At 30.0% G+C, this 13,461-nt stretch overlaps 2 protein-coding genes across 4 annotated transcripts in view; one reads left to right on the top strand and one right to left on the bottom strand.

Moving 5' to 3' along the window:
* The window catches only part of LOC117170095 (PDZ domain-containing protein 2-like), a 209,531-nt gene extending 206,694 nt beyond the window's left edge, over positions 1 to 2,837 (bottom strand). Inside the window, exon 1 of one of the 2 annotated variants that reach the window (XM_033356619.1) lies at positions 2,280 to 2,837. The gene's annotated coding sequence lies outside the window, so the exon portion shown is untranslated. The remainder of the gene's footprint in view (positions 1 to 2,279) is intronic. The other variant, XM_033356618.1, reaches the window with a different exon arrangement.
* Positions 2,694 to 13,461, top strand: part of LOC117170097 — a 26,802-nt gene continuing 16,034 nt past the window's right edge. The window contains exons 1-2 of one of the 2 annotated variants that reach the window (XM_033356622.1): positions 2,694 to 2,749; positions 3,457 to 3,944. In XM_033356622.1, the coding sequence (XP_033212513.1) occupies positions 3,486 to 3,944 (459 nt within the window). In that variant the 5' untranslated portion in view covers positions 2,694 to 2,749; positions 3,457 to 3,485. Of the gene's footprint in view, positions 2,750 to 2,996; positions 3,151 to 3,456; positions 3,945 to 13,461 lie in introns of those variants that run through there. The other variant, XM_033356621.1, reaches the window with a different exon arrangement.

Genomic DNA, 13,461 nt, shown 5'->3' on the forward strand with positions numbered 1-13,461 from the left:
GGTATATGGATGGCCCCTTAAGGTTATAAAGGTCATTTTTTAATTTCGTACGCAGACGATTTATTTGCTCTGAAGGCTATTTGTTTGCGCAGCAAATTTGGACACTAACTAAAGTTGATACCTTCACTTTTTTATTATTTATATTTAACTTTAAATAGATAAAGAGAATATTGGCTTGTTTAACATTCCTTATTTTACGTCCGGAAAACAATAATGGTATTACAAAAGAAAAAAACCCTTTTGTAATAACTTGTAATAGGTTTATAACGTGTGCGAGCATGCTCCTCTAAATAAGCTACAAATGTATAACCTCTGCAGTTTCGTTGAGAGGAACGACGGGGTCGAAAGATGAGACGCGCTCAGTAAAGTGTGGCAAACAGCTCGAGGGCCGCAGTCTCAGCGCGTTAGCTGCATCGGGTTGCATCATACGCCCAATTTCTAACAAAAATGGTTGACTCTGCCCTGCCTGTTTACTTTTGGCTTCCCCCGATTTGGAAACAACGATAAGGTAATGCGCGAAAAAGAACATGCCCGAAACCGGTCTTATATCGGGAGTTGAGTGCACAGGTTCTCTTGAATAAACATGAGTCTAGATTAATTCTATTGGAATTCAGACAGTGTTTTATAAACTTATCTTGTATCGTCATAGTTTTTAGACGTACAAAACATTATGAGTTGTAGATCCGGCCAAGCTGACTTCATTTAAAACATTCAAACTATAATTAATTTCGATCTGGAGTATTCATATATTTAAATCCACTTAACAGTCCATTTCACACTATAAGAAATACCAGGAAACAAACATTTATTTTTAATTTACTAAAATTACTTAGCTATCTTTGAAGGACATAAAAGTGAAAAGTTCTAGATATATGCCCATTAGGGTTGCCCTAAAAAATAAAATATTTTTGTTTTACTGACTTGAATTGGTATTTGTTTTATAAAATGAAATATTTAGCCCGTGGTTTAAAGACTTTATACGTTAAAAAGTTTTCGTTATTTCTCTGTAAAAAGGACAAATCATTCAGTCAAAAGCAATAAGAACGACAATTAAATGATATCGGGCATCGCTGAAAATAATGTATGCTAATTTTATTCAGAAAACTACAACTGAAAGGGAGAAAAACCTCACCCTCTATTAAGGAGTTGAAAATTCTCAATGTGCTTTTTTCTATATATCTTAGATATTTTCGGTACTCGACAATTAAAAATGACCTTACAAAAGGTAACATTTGTGCCAGTGACGGTGAACTACCCTCATACTTCTAAAAAGTACCCCTAAGAAAGATACTATGTTTCAGAATTTTGAACATAATTTCTCATAAGAAAAGTCCTACGATAACTTCAAAAATATTGTTCGAATATTTCAGTTTTTTAAATAATAATTTGAGAACAATTTGAATTCCATTTTTCGGAACACAAGCAACCCTTAATAAAAAAAATGGTGAATTACCGGCTTTTTAGAAAAAATGCATAATTATTTTACAAGGAGGTCAGAAAATCAGACTAAAACTTTCATATTAAAAAGTAGTACCACCCCATGCAAACTAGGGTTAGTACCTTCAAAGGAAAATAAGTACTCATCTAAAGAATAAAAAGTTATATTATATTTCTCTATCTTCCCCATGAGGAAACTTTCTAAAGGTAACAATTTAAAAAAATGAAATTCGTTTATTTAAAGGTTACACGATTATAAAAATGTATATTTTGATCATTGATTTTTTATAGTGAAACGTTTTTCATTCACATAATTCTAGCTTGATGTAAGGATGCAAAATATTCCTTGACTCGAAACGAATAGATTAACCTATAATATTGAAACATTTGATTAGAGAGTAAGACAGTTATCGTATATTTTAAAAAAATATTTTTTTACAGTAAAACTTTTTTTTATTACCATTATTCATAATTGAGAAAACAATAAAAAAGACTTTTTGATTTCACCACACAAATTGATTGACATAATTGTCTCATTTTCTGACATCCTAATGAAACAATCACATACATTTCGCTATACATATGAAATCAATTTATGAGAATACGACCTAATTTGTCCAGTTCGACCCGTTAAATCCGTGACAAAATGATCTTGGTTCAATAACCTTATTTATCTTGTAAAAATGTGCATTTTTCCATTTCACAACCTATTTTATTTCGAAAATGATTTACTAAAATACAAACCGCTGAAATACGTATTTGAAATGGTAATTGGGAAATAAATGCAAAATATGTTGATTTGGATAAAAATATTGATAACCAAATGAGGTTAGGTTACTTACCCAGCGAAATTGTCTCGTGGTCTAAATTGCCCAAATTATTTTCAGATCCAAAATACAAACATCGACGCAGTTTGTTTTGCCACTCAATCTAATTTCTGGCACTCGGATATTCGAAGTTAATGTTTCGAAAATACAATACCTCTCGCGAGAGACCCGAAACTTTGTACCAAAACGCCGCGGTAGAGCCGAACGAATGAACAACAATTGTATATTGGCATTATTATATAGTTGAAACAAAATCGAATCACCAAAAATCAAGTGAGTCAATAATATTTACCGGATTTTCGATTATCAACAACTTAAATCACCAGCGAATTAGTCGTGTGTTTGAAGGCCGAGTCAACAATTTATAATAATCATAATGCAGACTTGCTAGACAGCAAATAATATCTTTGTAGACAGGCTTCCACATGTTTAACACAAAACAGCAGACGACGTACCCAGGATTGAATGTTAGTCAGGGGCTAAGGGTTCGTAACCAGAATGAACGTATACAATAATTTTTTACTACCCTAAATATTACAATATTTTTTATAATTTGATTTAATCTCCTTTCAGTAAAAATTTGAGTTTAAGGACTATATAACCTGGCTGAATAATAACATCAACCCCCCTCGCTAGGTATCAATATTCCAATTTCTCAATTTTCCTCCCAGTTTGAATATTTTCGATATCTCGCAATCGAACTTCGACTTGTAAAGCCCGATATACACATCACACGTGTTTCTGTTTCGTTGATTTTTGGCGCCTTCGCGCGAAAGTAAATTGTATTCTCGTGTGAATAAAAGTGTCAAGCATGATGGGAATTGTGTAATGTTCTTTATTTGTGGTGTTTTAATTGTGATAGCATCTGTTTACGCAGTTTTTAAATGTGAGTATCGTCTTATTAAGGCACGTGCAAATGACAAGAGACTGTCATGTATTTTGAGGTTATGTTTGTGTTCCCGGTGTAAATGTTTTGATATTCTAACAGAAATACACAAGCAAATGGTAAATTATATAAAAATTTTCTTGATTAGATGGATTTCCTGCTTTTTGAATTAAATATAATATTGTTCGGCAAAATACGGCGTGCGCCAATAATTTTTTTAACCTCGAAGTCTCCTGAAAAATAGTTGTTTACATCCATTCTGTCCAGTATTGGAGAATTAAAAAATATTGTTTACTTGTTTTACAGGGCATAAGGATCAAGAGGTGTCGGAAAAAATGTCAAAAATTCCATTAGCGTCAATTCGGCCAACGCACCAAGACGTCGAATTTTTGACTGATGATGAGGACGATTTTGAACCAAAGCCTACTGTATCAAAATTTAATCATAATAAATTAGAAGATTCGAGATCCAAGTTTCAGACAATCCTGAAGCTTGGAAAAAGAAAAGGAGATTTTAACTGGAACTCCGGCAAAAGTGTCCTTTCGAAGGGAATCAAACGAAAGAATGAAAAAGAAGGTGGGTCGAACGTGATAGAGATAACAGACGATGAAAGTGAAGATATTTCGCCGAAAAAAGAAAATGTTCTACCTGAATCTTCTGCACAATATCATACGTCTCCAATCAAAATCGAGGCTCCAAAAGAGGTTTTAATACATCATCGGTTAATGATCTCATCAGTTTCTGTCGATTTCCCAGTGAGACCGTATCCTTGTCAAACAGCTGTGATGAGCATGGTAAGTATTTATTATGTTTACATAGTGTCTAGCGATCTGGAATATCCGGGAATTTTGTGGCCATAAATTTAAATAGAAATTTGTATTTTCTATGAAATTCATTATTGTTGAATTATACGATTCAATTCTAGCATGTGACGAATTTAAGGTCCAATTAGAAGCTGAGAAATCTGCGAAATTTACTAACTAATGTATAGTGCGGGCAAAAAAACTTGTCCACTAATGCCAGTATAAAAATCAAACTTAGAGAAATTTCTTAAGCTGTTTTTTTCTGCCTTATTTCTGCTATTTTTGCCAGTGAATTTGTTATTTATAAACATCACCTGATATGAAAACTTTTAAAATAAATTCCGGATCATATTGTGTGCCTGAGTTTTGAATTTCAATCTTTTGAGTTCTAAGTGTTTTTAATTAAAACTTACAGAAATGTTAATCCCAATGTTCAATAATATACAAGTATAAAATATAAGCTTTCAACATTATTCAATTGAACAAGTTAAAATTAAATGACGAGCTACAAAATTTGAAATTCTTATAAATTGAAGAGTTGAAACATTTCTGTTTAAAAAATGTAAATACACGTCAATTGTAATGCTTTAAATTTTAAAATGAATTTATATTTTTTTAAATGTTGTAAATCATCTAATTTTTGAAGAAATTTTAAGTTGGAAACATAAAAAATTAGACATTTTTTAATTCATCATTTAAGATTAAACGCTTTCAATTGAAAGTAAAATTATGTTTATTTGAAGTAATTTAAAATTAATAATTGTTTCATTGTTATTTATATATAAAAACTCAAAAATTTCACTTGCAAATTAAAAATTAAACATCATTAAAAAATTAAAATTCTAGCCTTTAAAGTTTAAATTTAGCACTCTGAAATCTTAATGATCCACGGCTTTCTTTTTGAAACTGTTCAGTTGCAAATTATTTAGATTTTAATATTTTATTCATTATTGCTAATTTGAAATAAATAATCAAATACTACAAAAGATTGAAATTTTCCTTTTTTTAATTAAAAATGTTCAATTTGTAACGAATTAAAAATGGAATATTTTAGGCTGAAAAAATATTTGAACTAACGACTTGAAGTTGAATAAAAGCGTTTAATTATGAATATATTAAATTTAAATTGTTTTTGAATTGCAAAAATTTTATAAAGTTTCAGTCAGACTTTTACATTTGTTTAACTACTAATGCTTAGTTGGAGCAGATTTTAGCATGTTTAAGAGGCATAAAATAGACGAAATTTTGAACTTGAAGATTTTAGAATGTACATATTGTAAACTGAATGATTTCATAATTGATAAAGGTAAAAATTGAATCTAACTTTCAAATTTTTATTTTCTTCATGTTTAAGTTTGTCTTAGAAATGGTTATACTTTGTTTAATAAACGCACATATTGTGAGATTTTTCCTAATTAATTACAAATATTTTGATTATACTTTTTAGGTTTTATTTTGAGTATATTGAAATATATTACACATCTGTGGCTATTATATGATACTAGGTTCAAATATTTGTAACCACTCATTCAGAAATATTGCGAAAAAGTATGAGTAATAAATTGTTCTTAAGCTTATATTCTGTCGACTATAATCGTTTTTCTAACAAGAGTGTGCTGATTTTTCTTTTTATTATCCCACGGTCTGAATTTAGAACAAACAAGGCGTAATAATTTCAAATTATAAAATCGTTTATAAATCAATTGTTTGAGTATAAGAAATTTTTGAATATTTAAAACTGATTTCTTCTAAGTTCAGTCGTTGGCCGAATTCAAAAATCCAGTCCTCAAAAATTTATCCTGTCTTGTTTTAAATGTTGGTTTAGAAGTATTAATGTCTTATGTTCCTGATACACATGATTTTTTGACTTTCCACTTCAAGGTTTTTTCTTCAAAACTTATCCTAGACCAGTCCCCTTGGTTAAATTATACCGAGCCTGATAAAAAAATATTAATTTTCTAAACTTTCAAATATCTCTGAGCACTTCTTTAACTGATAATGAGGAACGAAATTCAAGTACATTCATTGATATTTTTTATGTAGAAATTTTATATAAGTAAAGTTTACATTTTTTCACTTCTATTCCCTTTTTAATTTTTTTCCTTTATTTTATTACAAAATTCGGACTAACGCCACTAGTGACACTTTTTGGCACCTTTTAACGATGCAACTATTTTCCTACTATTGAGGAAAAATAATACTAATGCTACTATTTACTCGAATCGTTTCTTATTTAAACTATTTCTTCACTTTGCCTTTGAACATATTTTCAGGCTTCTTTGCTAAATAGATTAAATTTAGAAGGTTTAGGGGTTTAAGGGCACATGATACTTGGAAATGATCGGTTTTACCAGTTGTAGGTTCCCCCGGTTTTTTTTTCCTTCAAGAATAATTATTTTGTCTTAAAAATTTAGGACATAATAGCAAGTATGCCAGCGGTCGCCCTGGACTCTTTTTTGTGGGTTAATTCGAAAAAATTTAATTTTCATAAATTTGATTAAGGTGAACTGACCATTACTGGGACAATTAGGAAAAACTAACCCACATAAACACAATTTTAAAATGGGGAATTGGAATTTTTGTTTCAAAAACCATTATAATAAGTGGATAAGACATTATTTGATCGATTAGAACAAAAAATACATAATTAATTTTATAGTTAATTATTATAAATTGATATTTTTTAAGCTAGTCAGATTGCCCATTAGTGGGACATGAATTTTGGGAGATGAATCCAAGAGGGCTTATCAAAATAAAATGGAACAATTTACTTATAATGTATTACAAAATACATTAAAAAGCAAGAATGGATTATGACTACTGTTTAATTATTTATTCTGCAAAAGCTGTTCTAAGTAGTTTATTGAAACCTCTAATTCTTCCCTCAAATTTTGACAACTGCTTAAGTAAGTAATTTAATAATAACTCATAAATAAAATTTCTAATACAATTAGTAAGTATGCATTAAAATTTAATATTATCGATTTACTTGCAAATTAAACTGTTTGGTAGTAAATTTTGAATTAAAATTCATCTAAATTCAAGTTAATACATAAATTGAAAATGTATTTATTATTACACCATTAAGCCATTTCCCTGTATTTAAACAGTTTAAACTATTTTTCGGTTGAAAATTGTATTGATTATTGAGAAAAATGGAACTGTTTTGTTGAAAATGATATTATTATGGAAAAAACATTTCTGTGTTGAAATGTTGTCACAGGCTTATACTGCCCAACATGTCGAAGGCCTTTTTGGTTAGAGTTGGATTTTTTTTTTATTTGATCATTTTTGCACGGAGCTGTCCCGGTATATATTATCAGTCGCGGACGCATTTTTATAATGCAATCAAGTGATCTGATGAGAGCATTCTGCCCAGACATATTGGACAAAGCCTGGTTTTACCCCATCATTGACGGACTCGGTTGCAGTCAAGTACACGATGGGGGGACCTACAGCTTAAGGTGGGTTCCGAACCACCAGAACCTCGGTAAAGGTACATTGAAAAATTTCCAGAGGTTATTATTATTATTATTATTATTATTATAGTAGAAAATTCAACAATTTAATTGAAAGATTTTTCTTCTTTTAATGAAAAATCAGGTCCTGTTTAATTTATAATTAAAACATTTTGTGTTTGAAATCTCAACTTATATCTTTTGATAAGAATTTTTTTTTGTAGAAAATAAGTATTTTTAATTTTAAAATTCAAGAATTTGTTAGAAAATTGAAGTATTAGGTTAACCAAAAAAGTTAAATTCTGATAAAAAAATATAGTAGTTGATATTTCAACCCAAAAATATTTTTATTATATATTGAAAACAGTCGAATTAATTTAATAAAAAAAAAACGAATTTCCAATCAAACTGCTGAAGCCTTAAACTAAACAGATTAATTTTCAACCACAGTTGCATTTTTCTCTACAAATATGAAATTTATAATTAAAAAGATACCTTTTCGAACCAAAAGGACGAGTTTTCAAGAAAATAGTTTGAGCGCGCCTAGAGTGCGCGACTGTTGGTTCTCGCGCTTCGCGCTCGATAATATATTTATCTGGCGCCCCGCACTCGGTCTTTGTATATTCCTTACACCTGTGCACAGATTTTTTAAAACTAAAGGTCATAAAATCGACAACAGTAATTTGGTGATACTGACTTCTGTTTTGTTAAAGCTCCTTCGGCTTTAACGAATACATTCTCATCACGTATCTCGTGCTTCGCACTAGAATTTGTGTTTCAACTTGTATATCATTTCCATAAATGTTTATTATTACAATTCATAACATGCAACTGAAGTTACTCACTTCCAATATTATTTTTACGATTCAAACGTAGCACATACGCACATCAGCCTTACCTTTTTTTAACTTCTAAATTAAATCCCTACCTCAGTGGCCCACAAAACTTCGGTTAACGAAGGTTTGAGGGGCACGGGGGGTTGTTTCAACCAAGAGTCATAACCCTGTTACTGTTTTATGCTGAGAAGTTCAACCAACTTTTAGCAGCATTGTGTGAGATTGGAGTTCATATGATATCATTTTCACATTCCCGGCCCACAGTAGAAAAAAAAAGACTTTTTCGGTTCAAAATAACGTACAGCCCACAAATGTTGAGCGATTTGAACAAAAAAATGAGAAAAAAGCTTTTAAGATTTCTCAAAGAGTTGTCGAGCCTCATTTTTAAATTATGTTTTCAATTTTTTATAAATAAACAAATATGACGAAAAACTGGCCATTTTATCTATTTGACGTTTACAGTGCTCGTCGATTACAGGAAAAATGTTGAAATCGCCTAAGTTTCATAAACTAATATTAGCTAAAGATGTTCCAATATTATATCGATGGGTTCTACGAAGAATAGGCTATCTTTTTGTTATCGTTAAGTATTAGGCTAACCTCATTTTGTATAAAATTTAGTTAACCGGTAGAAGTTTTGCAATAAATACATATCTTTTAAAATTTCTTGTTTTGAAAGTTATAGGAGCCTAAATTATATTATAAACTGTAATAAAAAATGCTGAAGTTTTGAATTCGTTGGAGATATTTCGAAAAATAATACGTTATTTATTCCTCCTGAAAACGTAGCTAAATAAAGTTAACCTAATTCTTTACGGGAACGAAAAGATAGCCTGTTCTTCGTAGAACCCATCGATATATTAAATAACAAAATTTGTTATAAACAAATTATTTGTTGAAAAAATGTTTTCTATGATTTTCCATAATCATACGTTTTCTCTAGTTATATTGCACGAAATTTGAATGGAAATCATATGATATTTAAAAAAAATTCTCTTAAGATTATAATTCTTCATATTATATATCGAAAAAAATAAATTTTTCATCGACAGATGCTCGAATAATGCATTTTTTTATTAAATTTTTTTTTTTTTTTAATATAAAATTTATAAAACACTTATGAATTTTGCTGAAATCACCGTGAACTTCCAATTAAAAAGACTAAAATCAAAAAAACCGTATTCTTCCGCCCACAGATGCCCGAATAATGCATTTGTTTGTTAAATTTGGTTTAAAAATCATAAAATTTGTCAACTCATCATGAATGTTGCCGAATTTACTATGAAGATCCCAATTAAAAGTCAGATATCGAAACAAAAAATAATTTTTCCGTCGACAGATACCGCAATGATGCATTTGTTTAAAAAAAATCATAAGATTGATCAACAAATTATGAATTTTTCTGAAATTGTGATGAAGTTCCCAACTGAAAAGACTGGCTTGAAAAAACTGAATTTTTCTGTCGCCAAACGCCCGAATAATGCATTTGTTAAAAAATAATAATATTAATAAAAAATTATGAATTTTGCTAAAATTATCATTAATTTCCCAATTGAAAAAAATTGAGATAGAAAAAAACGAATATTTCTGTCGAAGAATTCCTGATTACTGCATTTGTACATTAAATTGGTTAATAATATAAACAATTATAATCAGAAGAGAAAATTTGTTATATGATATTGTTTCGATTCCAATTTCTTGCGACATAACTTGAAAAAACGTGTATTTACGGAAATTCGTAGAAAAAATTTTTTCAACAAATAATTTGTTGACAACAAATTTTTTTTTGTGTGTTGTCTGATATTGAAACATTTATAAATAATGCTATTTTATGCAACTTAAGCAATTTCAACCATTTTCCTGTTACTGACGAGCACCGGCAACGTCAAAGAGAAAGAAGGCCAATTTTTCGTCATATTTGTTTATTTATATAAAAATTTAAAACCTAACTCAAAAATCAGGCTAGACAACTCTCTCTCTCTCTCTCTCTCTCTTAGAAATCTTCTTAGCTTTTTTTCCGATTTTTTTTGTCGAAATCAGTAAAGATTTATGGGCTGAATGTTATTCTGAACCAAACAAGTAATTTTTCTTCCCAATGTGCGGCCCTCCTTTAGGTACGAAACCAAAAACTCTTTTTTTCTAATAATCTTGTAGGACATTAAAAAGGCAACATTTTTCTTCTCTTGACCTTTATTTTAGGACATTAAAAGAGTTATACCAAAGTCCAATCTAATCTGTCCATTCTTTCGAAAGTATCATGCTGACACATTAAAAATCTACAGTCACACGCACGCACACAGTAGACAGACAAATCCGTAAAATCCTGTTTTTCGGATTCAGAGGGTCTCAAAACGTAGACATTTGACAAAAACGGGGAAGGGGGGTTAAATTTTACACAAATCTAATACCTTCTTGTGATAAGAATGTAAAAATTAATTAATTTTTCATAAATAATGTTTTGGTAGTTCTATTTTTTGTTGGAATCGTGAAAAATAGCATTAAGAACATTAAAAAAAGTTAATTTTTTTAAAACCCACCCATTTCACGATTAAAACAAAAAATACGCATGCTATCAAAAAGTGATTTAAAACAAATTTGTAGATCTTTTTAAAAAGGCATAATTTTTGTCAAGCCATCTTTTCACCTATTTTGCACAGTTTAACCGCAAAATGTAATTTTCGATTTTCCGTTATTTTTTATGCTGTCAAAATTTGAATTTTCGGTTTTTCAAAAAATTTCAAAAAGTTCTTAGAATAATCTTGTAGGACACTAAAAGAGAAACAATTTTCTTCCTTTGATTATTTTTCATATCGTGCGTTGTTTGACTTAAAATGTTGATTTTCGTGTGTTTTTTGGAATTTTGTAAATGCTATAACTCTGGTAAATTTTGGTTTTATGAAAAAAAGTCATCATGATAAATTGTTCGTCTGTTTGAATACTATGAATATCCGTACCGAAAATGTTTGAATTTTGAAAAAAGTGATCTAAAAAATTTTCAAAATACGCTGCCTTTTTGAATCTTTATCCAAAATGTCTGGCTAAGGAGCTTCACCTTTATTTTAGGACACTAAAAGAGTATACCAGAGGCCAATCCAATCTGTCAATTCTTTCGAAAGTCATCGTGCTAACAAACTAAAAATCTACGGACATACATACAGAGAGAGAGAGAGAGAGACGGACAAATTCGTAAAATCCTGTTTTTCGGATTCAGGGAGTCTCAAAACGTGGAGATTTGACAAAAACGGTGGGGGGGGCAAAAATTTACACATATCTATCACCTTTTCTTGATGAGAATGTAAAAAAAAAATCAGTCAAGAAATTAAAAAAATTTTTAACCAAACTGTTGAATTTTCAAGTAAAAAAGATGAATTCCCTTCAAAGCAGTTATATTTTTAATTTAAAAATAAAAATTTTTAACAGAAAGGTTAATTTACTTTATTTATCTTAAAAAGTAAATCGATAATATTAATCTTATTAATATTTCATATAAACCTATAGTATTAAATTTCAATTCACTCTTACTAATTTTGATTGAAAAATTTAATTTATGAGATGCTATATTACATTACTTACCTAAGCAGTTGGAAAACCTTGAGGTTATGACTGGAGGTTTAAAAAAAACTATTTTGAACAACTTTTTTAGAATAAATATTCTATCGAATGGCAAGCCTGAATCTTATAAACAATATTTTTAATATGTCACTAACACAATATTGCGACATTTAATCACAAACACGACGAAAGTGATCGTCTCAGTAATGGAAACGCAATTTCGCAACTCACGTTCAAGTGTCCAAAACTGAGACAGTCAGGGTCAGCTCGTCCCGGTTTAGGCAACTTCGCCAAAAATTGGTCCTAATGCGGAACATTAAAATATTCATAAGTTATCGAATAAAATCTCTAATCAAGTTATGAATTTTAGTCTCAAATGTATTAAAAATGTGCAAAAACATTACTGTTTCTTTTAGTCTAGTAAATTTAAATAATACAATGCTGTAAAAGTTATGAGGAAAGTTTTGAAATACAAAAAAATGGCGAATTTTGTAGCAGTTCATTCACAAATTTTGAGGAATATTTTTGATTATTTTTTTCTATTATAATTTATGTTGGAATATAAAAGATACTCAACGATATTTATTATTGTCCCAGTATTTGACATGCTTTTTCGTTGTCCCATTAATGGTCGGTTTACCTTAATTTAAAGCGCTTAGAAATTAGTATCGATTTTATCAGTATTAGATTCCCCCGGATTTTTTCCTACAATAATAAAGATTTTGTCTTTAAATTCTGGAAAATGATAGCGAATATGATAGCGGGCGTCTCCTTACTCTTTTTTTTGTGGGTTAAATAAAAAAAATTATTTTTCTAAATTTGATGTGTTTGTGTGTATTTTTCATTTATGTGTGTTAAAATTCTCTCCCATAATTTTTCTTGAGTACTTGATTGTGCACATGCATACAATTTTTACTTAGCACAATAATTTTTTTGGTTATTATCCCTTAAAAAAAGAGTCCGTTGACGTTCGCTATAATATTTTGTAGCATCTCCACATTCAGTTTTTAAACATTTTCATTTTTGTGGGGAAAAAGCAGAGGGAACTGAACCCGATTTACCACACGACCTATATTACCGACCTCACATCAGTTCACTGAATATTTTTTGGAACATTTGGATAGGAACTTCATTGAAAATTATTTCCGACTAATTAAAACTGGGAGCCTTTTTCACATATTTTTTCTGAACCTCGGAAGTTTTAATGTTCAAACTTTTTTTATATATAGAAAATCGGCCTAAAACTTAGAGAAACGCAAGAGCCGACAGAAAACTACGTTAAAATACAAAGTTGAATAATAAAAGATGTAAACAAAATATTTCAACTAACTCTTATCCGGCTTACAACAAAGGACTCTGCCATCAATTCCAACGGTATCAGCCGGTAACGATTTCGTGATATGCACGAAAATCCGAACCCTGGTGGCCACTAGGCGAAGCTTTAACAGCTAGCCCGTCGTACGTTGTGAGTCCTTTGTTGTGTGTCGGATAAGATTTAATTGAAATACACCAAACTCTCGCTTTCAGTCACCCCGTTCTCACCCTTCTTAAAACGGCTGACTCTCGCAGTTTCTCAGGGGACTAGGACGAGAGCGGTTGCAACATTATATATGTAGATATATATTACTATTGGAAACGAGACACTGCTTACGTTTCTATGCC

Source organism: Belonocnema kinseyi, chromosome 3, assembly GCF_010883055.1.
Source record: "Belonocnema kinseyi isolate 2016_QV_RU_SX_M_011 chromosome 3, B_treatae_v1, whole genome shotgun sequence".
Lineage (NCBI taxonomy): Eukaryota > Metazoa > Arthropoda > Insecta > Hymenoptera > Cynipidae > Belonocnema > Belonocnema kinseyi.